This window comes from Camelus dromedarius, chromosome 3 (assembly GCF_036321535.1).
Source record: "Camelus dromedarius isolate mCamDro1 chromosome 3, mCamDro1.pat, whole genome shotgun sequence".
NCBI classification, from domain to species: Eukaryota; Metazoa; Chordata; class Mammalia; order Artiodactyla; family Camelidae; genus Camelus; species Camelus dromedarius.
In genome coordinates, this window is record NC_087438.1 from 91,316,690 (window position 1) to 91,337,608 (window position 20,919).

A 20,919-nucleotide genomic window follows, 5' to 3' on the forward strand; every position below is an offset into this window, starting at 1 on the left:
ACAGACATGGAAATGATTGTCATGAAGGAAGAAGTTTATACTCACTGTTCCCCAGAGTCAGGAAGAATGCCACACCACACTGGGCCACATGGGGAAGCACCAGAGTGGGTCAGGAAGCAGAAGGAACAGGAGGAAAATGTGGCAGGAACTTTTATTGTGGTTTTCACGGGAAAGAATGACAGAGTAAACAAGCTGAGCGGGTTTAGAATTCGCTAGTCTGAATAATTTCTGTGGTCTCTACAGGAGAATGGCCCCTAGTTGGCTGGTACCTGGCCCTGGGTGATTAGAGCAGAAATACAGTGGCCTAGGAGTGTAAGAGGTCAATAAGGAGATATTGGGGTGGGGTAGCGGGGTAGGGTTCACAACCAAAGGATGGTTGATTCAATATGAAACGCATACTCCTCAAGGAGTCCTTTGCTATCTCTAGGAATTAGCTAGCCATGGTAAGGGCAGTCTCTCCAGGATAAAAAAGGCCCCAGATGTCAAAACACCAGAAAATATAGAAAATATAGTACACATATGCTTAAAAGGGTGCATTTTATTGAATGTATATTTCAACAAAATTTATTTAAAAAGAAAAATCAATTTTAAGAATAAATATAACATTGAAGTGGCTAATTCACTAAAAAAGGCTGCCATCACCAAAAATATTTACTTAGTTTAAAAAAAAAAAAAAGAATCCAAAACAATTCTAATTTCCTATAATGGTAGCATGATCTAAATGTGGAATTACTCTAGAATATGGATTTCACCAAATAAATACTCAAAAGTGGCTATGTAGACATGATCAGTTAGTTTTGTTTTTAATTTTTTCTTTCTTTTTTTTTTTTTTTTTCTGGTTATTTTCTAAGGTATTCGGCATTATCACTGGGCCCTATAGTCCTAGAATATCTATCCAAAAGCGCCCATATTTCGTCTTCATCTATTTTCTTGCCCAGCAATTCTCAACCCCAGCTGTACATTAGAATCTGATATAACTGGTCTGGAGGAGGGCCCAGACATCAGAAATTTTTTAAAGCTTCCTTGATGGTTTTAGTACATAGCTAAAATTGAAAACTACTTCCCTACTGCATGTCACATTTAATTTGAACATCATTTGAACACAAGATACCTTAACTCAAGCATATCAAGGCAAAGTATAGAAAACATTATAATATAAATATTTATACTGGAGAACTACTAATACAATATTACTTTGTGCATTTTTTCTGCATTTTTCCCAAGGCACATTGGCTCCCATACATCCAACATAAATGTAAAACAAAACTATAGGTCATAAAATTAGAAACTAAATTTCTACGTCTCACTTACAGAAATAGAAAAGTAAATACAAATTCAAAGTGTGGTAAGTTCCCAAATTACGTGAGAGGAAATTATTTACCTGTCTAAAACATTATCACAACCACTGATCTATGACTCTAGAAACAATGACTCTTTTCTCCTACTCTATAGACTCCACATTACAACCTCCAAATCATATCATTCCAGTTCCTATTAACATTCTTGTATACAACTCCTGGTCACATATGCAAGAGTTTCTCTACTAGAATATACACAGGGGAGTGTATATTAGGATAGACTAGACAGACTAGGGAGAAGGGAGGGAGGGAGAGGGGAGGGGAGGAAAGGAAAAGAAAGAACCCAAAGTCAGTAGAGCTTAACATAATAAGTAAATTTAAGTTTCTTTCTGGCTTAAGGTCCACTGTGAGCTCAGCTGCTCTCCACAGGAGCTTCCTCCCAACAGGTACAGTTAAGGATATAGGCTGTTTCCACAGCAGGAGATGACAGTGTGAAGAACTCACACCTTCCTTCCAAGCTCAGCCCAGGAACAACACAACACAACTAAATGGGATTTACAGATACTTGGCCACGAAAGTCACATGGCCCTATGTGACTATAAGAGCTGTGAATTATGGAAGGGTGTAAGAAAACTCTGTGAGAAGTAAAAAAATCTGCCATAGAATGTAACTTTTGGGTCAGAAGATATGAGTATCTTCTACTTTACTAAATAATGCCAGATTGCTTTCCAAAGTGGTTTTACCAAGTTATACTCCCATGAGGAATATACAAAGGTCCTCACTGCTCCATATTCCTGTTAACATTTAACTGTGGGTTTTGGTAGACACCCTTTATCTTCCAAACATTACTCAGATTAGGGAAATTCACTTCTACTCTTAGTTTGCCAACAGCTTTTGTCATAAGTGAATGCTGAATTTTGTCAAATAAATCTGCATCTACTGATTAATCATGTGGTCTTTCTCTTTAATAACTAAGAAAAACAGTAATGCATGTATAGTTCAATGTGCCACACTGTTAAAAGTGCTTTACAACTCACTTAATCCTTCCAGTGAACAAGTGAAGTATTATTTACATTTAACAGATAAGGAAACTGAGGCACAGAGATTTAATTACCTGCCCTAAGTCACACCAACAAACAACAAAGCTGGCTGGTATTCAAGTCCAATCAGGTTGCAGTGTCCGGGTTCTTAATGCTCTATCTACCTGCTAGGGTTTCGGTAAGTCATCTAACCTCTCTGTGCTTCAGGTTCCTCATGTATAAAATAGAGATAATATCGCTGACCTTATGAAGTTGTTTTGATGATTAAATGAATTAATACACCTGAAGTCCTTAAAATAATGCCTGGCACATCATGAGCACTACATAAATATTTTGGTATAAAAATTAATAAAATTCTCTTGTCTTTTTCGTCTCCACGTATCCACAGATAAGGTGTCTCTTTTTTTTTTTTTCCTAGTATTATTTGTCTGTGCCTCATTTCTTTTTATCAGATTTGCCTATTTCAAAGAATCAGCTTTCAGTTTATTTGCTCATTGTACATTTGCTTACTATTTTATTAATGTGGGCTCTTAGCTTTATTATTTCTTTCCTTCTATTTTCTTTGGGTTTATTCTGTTTTTCCTTTTCTAACTCCTTAAGTAGAACATTCAACTCATTAAATTTTGAACGTCTCTTCTTCTCTCACATAAAAACTATAAATTTACTGTCAGTAAGGTTTTAGCTACATGCCAAGTTTTGAAATATGGCATTTTTAATAATTCAGTTCTAATTATTTTTAAGTTCCATTTAGGATTTCTTCTCCTTTGACTCATACGTTCTTTCCATAACTGTTCTACGAACGTTAGAAAAAAATGTGTTTCCTCCAAGTGCCAACTGCAGATTTATATAGTCCATTAAATCAAGTAAGTGTTGATTTTGTCTTTAAAATCTTTTTTATTCTTAATAATTTTTTTTGGCTACTTGGCTACTTTTGCTATTTGGCTACTTTGGCCATTAGAAGTATGTTAAACCTCACCTACTACAATAAATGTGTCCATTGCTCCTAGAATATTTCTGCTTTACATATTTATAAAATACATCATAACTTTCTGGTAAGTTAACCTTTTATTACTATATTTATCATTAGTAATTTTTGTATCTTAAAGTCTATTTTATCTGATATGACTGGAGCTACATCAGCTTTCTTTTGGTTGTCTGAATATCTTTATCTATCTTTTTGCTTTCAACAACCTTTATGGACTGGTATATCTTGGGTATACATATTCTAAATAGTAGCATGAAACTGGATTTTTTTTTTCCAGCCTAACAAATTTTTGTCTTAACTGCATTACTTTAGTCTGCTTTCACTTATTTTGATCCTTATAATATGTTGGAATTTATTTCTGACTGTACATTTTTCTCTTTCTTTGTACTTGTTCTATGACTTGTTTCTTTTCCTACCCTTTCATAAAGTCTTTTAAAATTATTTTTCTATATTCCATTTTTCTTCTATTACTTTGGAAATTATATACTTCTATTTATTCACCATGTAACCTTGAAATTTTAACATTCATACTTTAGACTTTAATATCTTCATCCTCAAAACACAAACAAACCATAGAATGTTTTCATTGTATTTCATTTCCTCCATTTCAACCACCCACCACCTTATATGGCACTATTTTCCGGTATTTAAGCTCTGTTTGACATGTTTGTTGTTTTTATACTACCAGTATCTGTGTAGATTTACCCATGTGTACCATTTTATGTTGTTATCCATTTCCTTTTCCTTATCATTCTTGCATTGCAGATATTTTTCTACTAGTGGTATTCCCCCACCTTTTGTTTGTCATACACACACACACACACACACACACACACGTGTATATATATATATAAATAATTACTATGTGTATACACACACATATATACATATATACATATATATATATGTATACATATATATCCTCCATTCTCAAACAAGTTTCACTAGATATCAATTCTAGTTAGTATTTATTTTGTCTCAGTACCACTAATCTATGTCAGTGGATTCTTTGGAAAACAGTATGGCAGGTCTTCAAAATTTTACACATGGAGTTACCTTATGACCCAACAATTTCATTCCTAATATGTGTGCAAGAGAAATGAAAATATGCTCACACAAAAACTTGTACACAAAAATTTATAGGAGAATTATTCAGAATAGCCAGCCAAAAAGTGGAAACAATCCAAATGTCTATTAACTGATCAATGGATAGATAAAAATGAGATATATTCTGCGGTAATGGTGGCACAACTTTATGAACAAACTGGAAACAACCAAATCATATACTTAAAGCGAGTGGAGTGTATGTAAATTGTATCTCAATCAAGTTGCTACTTTTTTTTTTTTAAAGCAGGCATATTTACTGGATGCAAGCATAAGAAATGGATAGTATAGTCTACATTAACTAGTTTTATCAGAATCTCCTAAAGCTGCAGATCACAGCTACAGCTGTGGTACACAGAGCCACTTTGGCATTCAAACATCAACGTCACTCAAATTTCCAGGGCCCATCTACTATTTTTAAAAATTTCTTGATATTGAATTCTCTACTATCTGGACCTAACTTAGCTTTCAAAAACGCTATGGTCAAGGAAAGCTGTATTCCTCAAAGTTCCCTGCATATACCCTAGAGACTGCTCATGCTGTTCCCACGACCTGGAATTCCTTCCCTATCTATGTGTCTAAACCCCAACAATCCGTCCTCTAGCTAAAGAAAATCTATCCTGCTAGCTAGTACTTACTACAGTATTTCATATATTCTTTTTGGCACTTAAAGGACTGCACAATGTAAAATAAGTTATGATCACATCATACCCCATCTATTAGGCTATAAGTTTCATGGCAATTATCTTATTCATCTTTGTATCCAGAACATTTGACAAAATGATCCAAAATGTACTGCTTACTGCAATCACGGCAAAACTGGTATCACTGGTGTACTTTTACATACCTTACAAAGAAAGTCTTGGTTTCATCTATATCCCCTACATGACATGTTAGAGAACAAATATATTGCATAATTGTATTGGGGTTAAATATGCAATTCTGACACATGTGCAATCAATGTTACATAACATATTCAAGAATGCAATCGGTTTAACTTGGAAACTGCCATACACTATATTCTCCAAACGTGGAAATGCTGAAGAGAAAATATCAGTTAAAGTACTGAGCACGTGTCCACCAAAAGACATATATGTAAGAACGGTCATAGCAGCATTATACATAATAGTCAAAAATTAGAAACAACTCTTTGGTTGGAAATAACTCTCCATCAATAATAAAATGGACAAATAAATTACTGCATATTCACACAATGAAATACTACATAGCAACAACTACAGCTACAGGCCATAAAATGGATAAGCAAATCTGAAATATGTTGAACGAAACAACCAAACACAGAAATATATGATTAAAATACAACTCTATTTACATGAAGTTAAACAGACTAATCTATGCTGTTACAAGTCAGGACAGCAGTTACCCTGAACAGAAGTAAGGAAGGGTGACTAGACGGGGGAATGTTAGGCTTCCAGGACACTGGCAACATTCTGTTTCTGCATCTGGGTGCTAGTTATATAAGTGTACTCACCTTGAGAAAATTGTTTAGTAGTATGTTTTATGATCTTCACACTTTTCTATCTACATGTTATACTTCAATAATTTTTACTTTAAAAAATAGAGGAACGAAACAACACAACGAAGGGATAAATGAAAGAAAAATTCAACTATTATAAACTGGAGTCTCCTGATGTTTCCCTTAAGAACCATCAGTTGAATCCGCTAATCATATCCCATCTGAATTTTTCCTTTGCCTAAGAGATCCTGTAGCTGCACATCAAAGCAAATCACCTCTACAATATTTATTTGTTATGATGTGCAGATTACATTATGTTAGTTTAAGTTTCACAAAATAAATGCAGAATACAGAACCAAGTAATTCTATGAATTATTAAAACATATACTCTGGTACTGCAAAGCACCATTAATCTATGTGTATAATAGCAGGAAAGTATTTACAAAGGAAAGACATATGTAAATGGCCAATCACTGCAGTATTATTTGTAACAGCTAAGGATGGGAAACAACCAAACATTCATAAATAGGAGACTGGTTAAACAAACTGTTATACCCACTGAATAGATTGTACCGAGCTGTTAAAAACAACAAAGAAGGTACCTGTAATACTGATGTACAGTTATCTCCATGATACATTAAGTGAGAAAAGGAAGATGTAAAATAATGTGTACAGTATCTTTTTCATAAAATGTGGAGAGATATGATTATATGTATATATATGTATTGGGTAACATTTTCAAAAACAAATAATGGAAAGAAAATGAAAACTAAACAAAAATGGTTACAATGGAGAGGAAGAAAACAGAAGAGGGCAGACAGGAATGGAGGCTAGAATTACGTGGATTACTTTGTTTTACAGTTTGGACTTCGTAATCATATACGTTTTACACAGTGTTTTAACAATTAAAAAAGCAATCACAAATCTAAAAAAAAGAAAGGCATTAATCCATTATATACCTATTTGATGGCATAATCACATAGATAAGAATTATTTCAAGAGAATTTATAACACAGGATATAACCTAAGAACAAAAAACACCTCAAAGAAACCTTAAACTACATTCAGCAGTCTTATAGCTAGTAATAATATTGGTAGTGTTATTTCAAAACTATTATACATGGTAAAATTAACTGAGAAATTATAGCAATATTGTTAGGATTTTCAGCGTAAGAGATGGAAATATAAAATCAAAAAAGTTAAATAAAAACACCATAAAATTTAATATGAATTGGAAATAGTATTTACACTTAATTTTTTTGAACAAGAAAAATAAGTCACATCTTTTAGTTTTGTCCTCTGAAAAGGCCTAGAAATAATGATAAACAGTGGCAGTGAAAACCTCTAGGATACAGAGAGGTCACTATATATCATTCCTACCAAAAGAAACAGAAAACCTTGGGAAAAATGGCTGATTCCAGGCCTGAGGCAGAAGTATACCCATAATAGCATATTGTTGTGCCAGAAAGACTCCTAAGGTCATGGCAGTAGGACGCAGGAGCCCATATGAAAGGGTTCCCACTGGTAAAAGATGGTTCACCAAAAAATATAATGATTGCAATGGACTGAATCAAATACTTTAAAAACAAACAGCAATAAAAACAAACGTCAACCAAAAAAATCTTATCGGTCACCTTTAAGATTGGTAGAACATCCAAGCAGTATTTTGAAAACTGGTAAACAAAACATTTATACTGCCTCTCCTATAAAAACTAATTTCAGAAGAAATGATATTTAGTAAATCATCATTTTGCAATAACGTAATACAGTGGTTCTCAAAGTGTGACCCCCAGACCAGCAGCATCAGCACTGACTGGAAATTTGTTAGAAATATAAATTCTTGGTGATGAAGCCCAGCAGTCTACATATTAACCGGTTTTCCAAGTGATTCTGAGGTATGCTAAAGCTTGAGAATCACTGAAATAATCTAATAATCATCATGAACAGATCCTAAAACCATCAGGTGAACAGCTGATAGGCAACTTTAAAATGGAGGGACCAGACTGACGTCACCTGAACCTGTTGCTCAACCTTAGCACCATTTAAAGTAAGACAATCAGAGATTATGTGCTTGATGGTAAAATGCAGTAAGAAGTATACAGCACACCTATGAAGCAATCTCAGGAAACAACAATAATACCCAAAAAAAACCTGGACCTGAATCCAATCAAGTCTCTAGAGCTAACTCTCAATTTAAAGAAAATAAGGTGGAGAGAGGAACAAAGTAAAGGACACAGTGAAGATGAAATCAGATCTAAATTCAAAACATGGAACATTGTTCAGACAAATGAGTATGTGAACCTTATTAGACTCTTACTTCAAACTAAAATTTCTGAGACAATCGGGGAAACTGCACATGGAATGAGTAGTAAATATTAGGAATCACTGTTCATTTTTAGGGACAGTAGTAATCTTTTGGAGAGTCATACTCAAGTATTCATGAGTGAAATGACAGGATGTGTGCAGTTTACTTTAAAATACTCCAACAACAACAAATAACAGCATTAATATTTTAAATAAGGTAGGGGGAAGAGAGAATGAAACAAACAGAAAGAAACAAAATGTTAATAATTGTTAAAGCTGGGTACTGTTATAGCATACTTTTTTCTTTTTTGTTTGAAATTTTTCATAATAAAAAGTTCAAATTTTTTTTCAGGAAATTCAAGTTAAGCAAGGTGCACTGATACATTCAAATCCCATTCAAAAAATGATAATAAATGAAATAAAACCACACAAATATATATACATGTACATGTGTATTTAAGACAAAGACAATATGAGAGAAAATTTTTCAAGGATAAAGAGATTTCAATAAATATTTGAAAGATGAAAAGTAGCAACTAACATTTCAAAAGCAGGTGTAGCTACAACCTAACTGTCAATGTATGATGGTAACAATGAGCAACCAAAGGATTTGTCTCCTCAGAGTCCCTGAGAAGCAAAGGCATTGGAAACATAAGGCCCTCTGGAAGGTGGAGGAGAATCACAGTAACACAAAGCATGTCCTTCACAGGATGTGAAGCTAGACTTCTCCATCCACACCTTATATAAAACAGGTATTTATTTTCCTGGGAAACTTGTCAAAGTTGAACCAGTCTTAAGATACCTCCAGACTGAAAGGCCCATCAAGTTTCAACAAATGATTTTTTTAAAAAACTAAGGTACAGGTACATCACCATGAAATTTCAGAACCAAATAAAGAGAAAACTGAGAAAATTCCAAAAGCTTCCTGGGGTTTGAGAGTTACAGCTTTGGCCTTCTCAGTGGCAATACTGGTAGCCAGAAGACAAGGGAGCAATGCCTTCAAATTTTTGAGTTAAAATGATTCTCAACATAGAATTCTGTATCTACAAGACTGTCAACCAAATAGAATAAACACATTTTCAGACTTGGGAAGTCTCAAAAAATTATCTCCCAAGCAATCATTCTCAGGAAGCTCCTGGAAGGATATGCACCACCAAAACAAGGGAACAATCCAAAGAGGAAGCAGTGGAAACCAGTCAACAGGAGACCTTAACTTAAAAGGGTCAAAGGAATTCCCAGGGGGAAGAGAAAGGAAGCCTCCTAATGATGCTGTGGGGCAGACCCACAGGGCAGGCAGTCCAAACTAGAGCCAGAGAAGGGCTCCAAGAAGGACATATCCAGGAGGAAAAAATATTAACTAATCAGTGACCTAGTAAGTTTAACTAAGAGAAATAAGTTGTTTTGAGGCTATTTTACGGAGCTGTTAAAGGATGTACAAAGAATTAGCTAAAAATTTCAAAGAAAACAGTGAACCAAAAAAAAAAAAAAGAAAGAAAGAAAAAAAGGCAATTAACTCCAAGAAAAAAGTTTAAGAAGTACAAGATAAAATATATTTCACTCAGTAATGAACTTTTACAATACAATAATATAGTTAACCTTGATCATTTAAACTAATCAAAAATTGTAACACTGGAAGAATGAAGGGGAAAGGGAAGGGTGTGCATGAATGTATGTATATGTGGACATGTTTAAGACCTAAATCTTTACCAATATTTACCAATACAGGAAATTAATAGGAAATGTCTAAAGATGAATTACTTTTAAGTACATATGTATTGTTTATAGATAAAAAAGTAAGTACTCAAAGAAACAGTAAAACAACTGAATGAAAAAGCAGCTGCCTCTAGGATCAAGACTGGTTGGAGGAATTTAAGTAAATTCCTGCCATAATGTTCTTGGACTGGGAGCAAAAAATTCAACTTGTAAATTTAGAGTCAGATTATCACTGATGAAGAGCCTGCTTGGCTAGCCAGTCAGGAGTTCCAAGGGTTCAGCAGCCACTCATGGGGTTTACATTAACATGGGGTTTTACTGTCTGATGTTTAAACTATGTTCAGGTATTTCCTTGATAAAAATTTAAAATATTTAAATTATTCACAAAAAAATTGTATTATACTGCATTCTATAAATGTATGGTATAAATGTTTTACATTCTAAAGTAATTAGGAATTAATAGAAATTAATACAAAATCTCTATTTGTGGGAGTCATATCACAACTTCATTTTATTCACCTTCTCATTAACATCACAATCTGTAGTTTCTTGACATAAATAGAAAACTTTAAAAATTGTATAATAGACCACAAGAGGGTGGGTAAGCAGGCCAAAAAGCTGCAAAGAGCCTGCCAGCTGCATTCTACAAATGGTCGTAATAGTATAAACTGAAAAGGTTCATTATCCCACACGCTCCTAAAACCAACTCTGCCACTCAGTTAGCATTACAGTAGGGAAAACTACAAGTATGTGACAATGGTGAACCACCTCTGGAGTGTCTTGGGATAAAATGCTGTTGTGTCAAGAGATACAATACATTGGGCAATATGAGTACAAGGAAGCAGATTCCTAGAGCTCTGGCTGTGCCCCCAAGTAGCCAGGTTAAATTGTTGCTCCAGTTCCCCATAAGGTCTGCTTAACAATCAGAGGGTCTAAGGACCTAGAATGCTCAAGTGGAAAAGAAATTCCATGGTACCTCTAAACTTCTCATGTTCTTGAAACAAATTCCCATTACCAAAAAGAGTACATTAATTCATTTATTCATTCTTTTATCCATTCAGCATATACTGAGTATGTCAGGGAAGACTCCATGTACACACACAAACACAAATTCTGAATGTAGTAAGTGGTAGGAAGAGGAAGTATGAGGTGTTATAAGGTATATAAATGAAGAATCTAACTTATTTCTAGAAAATCAAACCATTCTTGCCATCTAATAAAAACCAAAATTACAATGAAATTTTCCTTCAAATTGGTAAACATTGATTTCAAAGAAAAGTGTCCTTCAATTACTTATGGAGTAAATAACTACTTTAGGCAAATAACTCAAAACAGAAATATCTCTGTTAAAGGTAGTAACATTTTTTTCAATTCAGTGACTACTTATATTCATTCACTCATTCATCAAATATTTATTGAATGCCTTCTGTGAGTCAAGCTCCAGAAATACAGCACTAAACAAGTTAGACCAAGGTTGTGCCCTTATGGAACTTACAATCTAGTGAAGGATACAGATACATGAACAAGCAATTACAACCTAAGAAAGTAACCGCTAAGATGGGAAAACACAGAGAAAATGTGGATTCTACTGGCGCTTTAAAGAAAGATATGTTGTAGCCATGTAATTCCAAGTGGTGTGCAAATACATGAACCAAAATATTCTCAAGAAACATTAATATTCTGATTTAGAGCCCACAATTAGAGGAAAAACTGGAAGAAAGACTGGAAAGAATAAGCTGAAGAGTGAGGGAGTGTAAGAAGGAATTCTAACATTTGAGTGACTACCATGTCATTTAATCCTCAAAACAACTCTCAAATGGTACATACAATGGACACTGGGACTGTATCTTTGGCATTCACTCCCCTATTCAGTTACATACCACCTTGAATGACAACGTGATACTGCTTCCCAAGGTTTTATATATATACACAGGAACCATCTGAACTCAGTCCATCAAACCAAGCTATAACTCTAGAGGAGGCTGATATGCCAAAGTGAAGAGATGGACTTTGTTAAAAACAAAGGCTCTGGAATTCAAATGTCTGAATTTATATCTTAATTACATCACTTACTAGCTGTATGACCTGGGACAAAGTCCTTAACTTCTCTGTGCCTCTGTTCCTTCATCTATAAAATAGTGATAATTAGACTACTTTATACAGCTATTGTGAGAAGTAAATGAACAAATATATGTAAAACAAAATACTACTTGGCACAGAGCAATTAAGCAATAGGGAGTCAAAGGAGATTTCTCAGTGAATTGATCAGAATTATGGTTCAGGAAGATCAATTTAGCAGAATGGTACAGAGGGGAACACACAAAAAGTGGGAAAATTATGGCAAATTTTTATGAAAAGCATTAAAGGTCTAAATGAGATGATGCCAGCAGAAAATGGAAAAGAACTAAGATATCACAGAATTTGAATCAACAGGACTTAACAAATGACCAAATGTGTTAATCAGAGAGAGGAAAGAGTGTAAGATGATTCTCTGATTTTCAACTTGGTAGACTAACAGAATGGTAGTGCCAGGAACAGAAATAAGACTGTCTGAGAATGGTTTAGGACTACTTTAAATAAAGGAGATTCTGTTATGTTTTACATGAGGAGTTTTTAAAACAATTCTTTCCTAAAAGATAATTTACATTCAGCAAGACTTAAGGCAATAGTAACTATATTAGTAAGAAATGAGGTCCAAGTTTTGTAAGATGAATCTTAAAGCTGTATTTTTCACTATTCCAATAAACACGGTTCTAAAAAAACAAATCTAATACTACTTAGAGATGGAAAAGCAAATAAAATTAACAACAAAATTAACAAAATGTAACACTTGCATTTCTTATTACAAAATTAGACTCAGAACCAAATATTGATACCACAGTGCATTAACATGTAATTAACTTAATTCTCAGCTTCCCACTTTAGTAAGATATGATCCCACAGGATTCTCTGTAAAGAATACTGTAACTTTCCACTATTTTTAATATAAGATTAAAGAGGTACAATTTATGGAAGAGTATTTATTAAATAATAAAAAAACCCTTGTGAATACACAAATACTTAAAAAATCACACTGAAAAAACAAGGCTTCTCAAATGATTCTTACAAACACTGATAATATTAAGAAGATAGCTTTTAAGAACTTCAGAAGCTCAAAATGTGACATAAAATCAGACTATTGAAAGTGAAAAGATAATGCAGCACTACAGGCTGTTTCCCCTAAAGAAACAGAAGCTTCAGCAGTGAAGCCATTTCCTCCCCTTTTATTACACATCTCACTTTTCCCCCTAAACATGCCCCCCATCAAAATTTAAAAAAAAAAAAAGGGAAGTCACCAGTTATCTCCATCTTGACAAGCCAAATACTTTTCTGTTTCTCATCTACAACACCTGTTAGCAACCAGCATACAAAACAGTTTATCACTCCATCATTTCTGAAACATTCCCCTTTCTGAGCTTTCCTAACGCCACACACCCCTGGCTTTCACCTTCTCTCCGGCCATTTCTTCCTTGTGGACTTTCCTTTCCCACATCTGTACATTTTATACTTCCTCAGGACAAAGTCCTGTTCTTTCCAATTCTCAACCTACACCCTCTTCCTAGATGATATCATCCATTCCCTTAGTTTTAATATTGACCATAAGCCCAAGTTCATGATCTCCAGGCCCAACCTCTACTGTGAACTCCAGATTTACTTTCTTAAACTGTCAGATGATCTCTAGGTGGGTATCTCATTAGCAATTAAAACTGGACCAAATGTCCAAAATATAACTTCTGACTCTGTCTCTGGCCTTAAAATTATTTAATATATTCATTCTACAAATATTTACTGAGCATATGCACAGACACTGTGCTGTATACACTGGCACAACAATGTGAACTTGGGGAGAGATGATAAGTTGCATAAAGAACCATGAAGATATAAACAGTGTGCTCTGACAGAGAATAGGGGAGAGGGCTGCTACTTCTGATGGAATGTTCAAGATAGGCCTCCACGGTATTATATTCTCCCTCGAAAAACAACATCTACCTAGCTGCTCAACAGAAATCTATGCATCTGTTCCCCACAAACAACCTATCAGGTGGCTCTAGAAGGTTCTAACTCCAAAATACACCCTGAAGTTGAAGAGTGTTCTTAAGCAAGCAAAGAAGAGAGGTGTGCATAAGTAATGGCAGCTGTGATAGATGTCACAGAAGCAAATGCAGAAAGCTATGGAAGAAAATTACAGTGAAACCTAACTCAGTCAGGAAGAAATCAGAAAAGGCTTCCTGGAGGAAGGATAATTAGCCTAAGCCCAGACGATCACTACAAAAAGCTAAACAAAAGGTACAGTGGACTATGCCAAGAACCGAGAACAGCACAGCATGGCACATCCCAGAACCTAAAACAAATCCAAGGGGATAAAATCACAGAAAAGGGAGAGGGTTAGATTAAGACAAGGCCACAAGCAAGCAAGAAGTTACCAAAGATTAATGAGATCAGATTATGTCAAAAGGCCCAGAAGTCAGTGTGAGAAGTCTTCCACTGGTTATAGTAGTGGTTCTCAATCTTGAGCTTCAGAATCAACCACAGAGTCTTGTTAAAAACATATATCACTGAGAACTAGTAAATTAAAGGAAACCAATAGAAAGCAAACAGCCAAATAGAGAATGTGGGAAATTTCATAGGAAAAATGACCCAGTTTCAACAACAAATCATATTTTAAAAGTAGGGGGAGCTGTTATAGAATAAAAATTAAATATATTGGCAAATTCAATATGTAGACATTTTTAAGATTCTGATTCAAACAAATCTACTGTAAAAAGACATCGTGAGATAACTGAGGAAATTTGAATATAGACCAAGAATAGATAATAAAAATTTTCTGTTAATTATGTTAAATATATTAATACAATGGCTATGTTTTTTTTAAAAATAACCTTATTTTAAAAAAGTAAAAAGTCAAGGCTAGAGACTTCACAAAAGCCTCAGCACCACAAGCCATTTTAAGGAGTTTAGTCCTAAACTGAGTGGTTTTATACATAAGCATGAGATCATCATAGTAACAACTTAAAAGCCATGGGCTAAGCACTGCATTGAGCGCTCAACCTAACTTATCCCTTGGAGTCCAAGACAACACTGTGTTGGAGATTTTAAATTTTATACCATTATGCCTCCTGATCATGATCAGAATTAGCATTTTTTGGAGTGGGCGGAGCCAAGATGGCAGAGTAGAGAGACTCACTGATCACCCTCTCCCACAAATACACCAAGAATTACATCTACAAACCCACTGAATCACACAGAACACCTACTGAACTCCGGCAGAGTCTCTCATTTCGAAATACAGGAGGAGTCTCACAAAATCCGATAAACAAGAAGTGTATACTGTATGGCAGAGTAGAGAGACTCACTGATCACCCTCTCCCACAAATACACCAAGAATTACATCTACAAACCCACTGAATCACACAGAACACCTACTGAACTCCGGCAGAGTCTCTCATTTCGAAATACAGGAGGAGTCTCACAAAATCCGATAAACAAGAAGTGTATACTGTATAGCACAGGGAACCATATTCAGTATCTTGTAGTAACCTATGGTGAAGAAGAATATGAGAACGAATATATGTATGTTCCTATGTGACTGAAGCATTGTGCTGTACACCAGAAATTGACACTACACTGTAAACTGACTGTACTTCAATAAAAACATATTCTAAAGAAAAGAATTAGAATTTTTCAAAAGGATGAAGTGTTGACAATAGTTGGACAAAGGCAAGAGTGATATCCGAAAGACCAATTAAGAGGTTGTTAAAACAGGTTAAGAATTCCTGCTACAGACAATACGAGTAAATGTTCATGCACAAAGAATAAAACAAAAATACAGAAATTGTTTTTTGAACAAAACACGAATTACGTCCTATGGACATTTAACTCTAAAACAACCTTCTTCATCAAATTAGACTTCTTTCAAGAATTTTATTTTTAAAGCAATCATTTTATATTCACTGCAGTTACTGGACTTACATTTAATTCTCACTTCACTGGAAGGTGGCCTGCTAGAGGAAACCTACAGCAGTTATCTTCTCCTAGAAAGCACCCTCTTTCCCAAATTCTTTAATGGAGCTTAGATAGGACAAGCATCAAAAATCTATAAGGTAAAAGACTTAAGGCTGAAGAGAAGGGGGTAATCCTTATTCATCTTTTTCAATGCAGTAACTATGAAAGACAATATTGAAAGGCACCTAAGGCTTTAATGTCAAAAGTCTCTCCTATCCTGGAGCCCTACAGTGGCTTATCACCACTGGGCCTTATATACTGTTTACTCTAGGAACCAACACTTACAGGCAGAGCTATAGTTAGTTGCCAATGGCTTACTGTGTCCAAGCCTGATTTAACAACTTACGCCGACTAAAACAAAACAAAACCAAAAAAGGATTCTAGAAAGGAAAGCATAGTATAGTATCACGAACACTGAATTTTAGTCTACTTAAAAACCTAAATTATATACAAAGATACTAAACATCATTTATTATTTGGAAAATGCAAATTAAAACCACAAGATACCACTTATTAGATACCACCATTAGAATGGCTATAATCGAAAAGTCTCCAAAATGGCTAACATAGTAAGTTTTATGTTAGGTGTTTTTAACAATACAAAAAAAAAAATTTAATTAAAAAAACTGACTAACAATATCAGATATTGGAGAGGCTGTGGAGCAAATGTAACCTTCCTACACTGCTAATGGGAATACAAAAATGGTACAACTAATTTGGAAAAGTTTGGCAATTTTTTTTAAAGTTAAGCATACACTTAGCATATGACCAAGCAATCTCACTCCAAGAGAAATGAAACATATTTCTGCATAAAGACTCATTCATAAATGTTCACAACAGCATTGTTCATTATAACCCAAATCTGAAAACAACCCAAATATCTCCCAACCAGTGGATGGATAAACAAGTTGTGGTATACCCATACAATGGAATACTATTCAGCAATAAAATGGAAGGAACTGCTGATAAATGCAACAACATGGATGAACCTCTGGGTGAGGAAGGGCTAAGGAATGACAGCAAAGGGGCCTGAGGGAAATTTTCGGGTGACGGGAGTTTTCTAAAACTTCACTGGGGTGTTGGGTATACAACTGAATACATGGAACAAAATTCATAGAATTGTACACTTAAAGTCTCTCAACTTTATTGTACGTAAATTATAGCTCAATGAAGATTTAAAAAAACTTGAGTTGATTAAATTTGCAAGTTACAAGATATGTGACATTAGCCAGTTTTCATTTTCTCACATGTACACCTCTACACACTTTTTAAAGCAATAACTTTCATATTGTACCACAGCTATTGTGCTTACACATAATCCTTCCTTACTTAAAATGGAAAAAAAGATCATATTAGTTATCTATACTGCTACTTACCCTGACAATCTCACAAGGTTGTTATGAAACATCACATGAGATTAACTGATGAGAAAGTGCTTTGGCAACTCTAAAGAACTATTACACAAACCTATAGTAGACTTTACATTTTTTTTTAAATAGACATTTTTTCACAAGAATGACCTGAGGTGCTTGGAAAGATTGGTATCCCAAAGTAAATCGTTGCCCAGAAATAGAAAGCCTATACAAATAACTTTTTAATATCCCTCCTGAACTTGCTTTCTACTGATCCTTGATTTACTGGATGGCTCAATGTAGTATTATGAAGACTGCACTTTCATTTTTCAAAAGAGAAACACTAAAGAAAACTTTAAAGAAGGTCGTTAGATGAGCATGTCAAGACATTTCTTTCTCAGCACAAAAGACCAAAAGCTAGGTAACTGTCTTCTACTAAGCATTGGTCTAAGATGTTCACCACTGAGATTTTTCTTTCTCTCTAAACAGTCATAATTCTTCCCATTTAATACTTCAATTCCAAATGTATTACTTAATGTTTACTAATGAGACCAGCTCTAGCAAGAGGGAGGTGAATAATTTTAAGATTATCAAAACCTTTTAAACTGGTGTAGTACAGTCATTTCAGACTTTAGCTGTTGCAAAATTTAACAGATTCTCATTTTTTCCTACGACTACTATACAACTGGGCTCTTTGCTATCCTACCAAGTTTGAGTGATATTTGACATTTAGCCTAGTTATATTTACAAGTTTCCACAAGGCAACAAACGTGAAGGCTGCGTGGAACACATCTCTTCTTCAAATGTAGTTTCGAGACTAAATTTTACCTAGAATTCAGGTTTATATTACATTAAGTCTTAAAATTTTAAAGTTTTTGTATCAGCAACAGGTACTGCAACCAAAAATTAACAAAGCGTGTAATACCACAAAATATGCTGCTATCGTTCTCAATTTTTGAAGACTCGTTTTTAGTAACAGTTCCAAGGAGCCAGTCAATTCTACCGCCATGCTTCAGGTGATTCAGTGCAGCTTCACTCTGGTCAGTAACCACCACAACATTTTAAGTTTCACATTTCTCCCTTGATAACGTTAAGGCCGCTGGGTCTGGTATCTATCTGCACACCGCCAGTTTAGGTTTCCAAGAAATCTTAAAGAACAGCAGCTTGCCTACACGCTCCTCCAGTCTTCTTTACACTCAGAAGGTTGGCCAAAACGTGCTGCTCTCTCCACAACAGCAACCAAGCTGGAATGGAGCACCCGGAGGACGACTGGTCGCGGGGAGGAGGGGAGAACTTTTCGGCCCGGAGGACAGCGGCTGAGGTCCAATCCAGCCCGCGCCCAACTCTACTCGCCGCCAGGGAGGCGTGTAGACCCTAAGCTCAGGCCGCGATGCTCGGTTCGGAGGGGGAGAGCCGCGCGTGGCAGCCGAGCACGACGTAAACAAACCAACCCTGACGAGGGGGAAGGGGCAACGGTGGGGATGGGGGGTGGGGAGAGACGACCTCGCTCGAACCCTCCAGCGCAGGTCTGCAGCTACCCTGCCCCTCCTGACCGCGGCCCAGATCCTGGTCCGGGCGCGGCGCTGCCGTGCGGCCGACAACACCAAAAGCCCCAGCACCTCTGGAACCCGAAGCCCACAAGGCCATCGTCTCCGCGCCCCTCGCCCTACAGCGCCCTACCTGAACGCGCAATCCGGATCCCTCGCGTCCCGTCCCGGCGCGCCCAGGCCGCTCCTCTTGCTGAAAAGCTTCTGGAACAGCGTAGGGGCCATGGTAGCCACGGCCAGGCCGGGGTCGCTCCTCAAGGCACTCGCCAGGCCCCTGCTCCTACAGCTGCCCCGCCACCCCCATAGGCGCCTCAGTCATATGACAGAAATTAGTCACTACAAACGGCCACGGCGCGCGGGGCGGGGCGCGAGGTAAGGCCGGCGTCCATTGGCTGGCGGTGAGCCGCATCACGTGGCGGCGCGCGGAGCAGAGTGCAAGGCGGAGGCGTGGGGCGGAGCTGGCGCCCATAGGCTCTCGAGTGGGTACCCTCACGTGGCAGCTCAGGGGGCGGGGCTTGCGCCGAGGATAGGGGCGGAGAACGAGAGGTGGGTGGGAAGACAAGGAGGAAAGCGGTCTGGTTCAGGTCTTCCTCCGTGACGCTGTCAGTTGCTATCTGAGGCGACAGTAGAGTGCCGCGGGGGGGAGGGGGGAGGCGCCAGGGACTTTGGAGTGCAGAAGCCTCTGGCTCCCCTCACCCACGACCAAGAGAGACGCTTAGGACGCCAGGAGCATTCGACCCTCCCCCGCCGTCACCTCCTCAGCCTCTGCGGCTTCGCGCCTCCATCTCGCGCCAGGCGGAATTCTGAGTAGACAGGGCGCGGAGCGGACAAAGAGCGGGGCCTCGGCACCGGCTGGTCTTTGAGCCCAGGGCCACAGGCCGGCCCGCGTTGAGCCGCGAGAGGTTTGGGCTCAGAGCTTGACAGCGCGGGGCTGGCTTACTAGATGAAGGACCCTGCGAAGAAACTCGCCACAGTCCTGACTCCCCGAAGAGACCAGGGACTGCCTGTTCCGGGGACTGCCTCGGCCAGGGAGTGCCGGCAACGGCCCTCAGTGTTTCCCAGTAGTGCCTCGAACCCTTACATACCAGAAATTAGCCCCTTTGGAAGAACTGGCGATAGGAGGCTCAGGATATAGATTCAATCTTAATGTCTAAGTATGGAGAGAGAGAGGAACTCTGGAATTGTGAACAAATGGGTTTGTTAGTAGGAAAACCCTACTGCACTTTTTCCATATGAACGTTCTAAAGTTATGCCCCTTAAACAGTTTATTTACATAAACCTAGCTAGTAAATATTAGTGTTCAGGGCCACTGAATGCACAGCCCTTGAGGTATCATTCGCATGGAACACAAGAGTTTGTTAGACACTAACGCACTCTGATACATATTTCAGATTCAAACGTTTTTCTTAGTGTAAGTTCACATGCTGTCATTTAGACACAATCATTTTAGTACTATTCAGATGATGTTGCCCAGCCTAATGCTCTCATTCTACAGTGCATGAAATTCACTTCTGATGACTGTGCAAGATGCTGATGTGGTCCCTGTAAGAAATACTAGGGTTGGTCTTGATTTACTAAGATGTAATATTTTATTTTCCTTTGACTTGTTAGGAATATAGTAACTTGTGTTCTGATTTGTTGCACGTCGTATTGTTGCAACATTAATGAATTTAAATAATTGGAAAGCTTTTCAAAAATAGGGGGAAAACCTTTTCCAAAGAAAAACTTTGCTCATAAAAGACCTTATAGTCTTATTAAACGCAGGGAACCAAAATTTACTGGGGTTTGGATCAAACTGGTCTTATAAATTTTCAGCACTGCTACTCATTCATCCACTGCCCCTTCAGGATGAGGAACTCTGTACCATGGGACGGAATTCTCTGACAGATGTCAGGAAACTACTGGTATGTGGTTTGGAAGGTTAGATTAAAGTACTTTTTTGAAAATCTCATTTAACTAGGTATACAAATCAAACTGTCTTTTCTTTAAGTGGCTACCAACTCCCACATATTTGCACCTAGAGTCTATGTGCTAAAATAAGTGGTCTTATATAGAAA

At 36.9% G+C, this 20,919-nt stretch overlaps 1 protein-coding gene across 2 annotated transcripts in view; it reads right to left on the reverse strand.

Annotated features, from left to right (window-relative positions):
• FNIP1 (folliculin interacting protein 1) overlaps nt 1-19,199 on the reverse strand; it is a 111,991-nt gene extending 92,792 nt beyond the window's left edge. The window contains exon 1 of one of the 2 annotated variants that reach the window (XM_010981179.3): nt 18,996-19,199. In XM_010981179.3, the coding sequence (XP_010979481.1) occupies nt 18,996-19,087 (92 nt within the window). In that variant the 5' untranslated portion in view covers nt 19,088-19,199. The remainder of the gene's footprint in view (nt 1-18,995) is intronic. The other variant, XM_010981188.3, reaches the window with a different exon arrangement.
• Between the last annotated feature and the right edge of the window lie 1,720 nt (nt 19,200-20,919).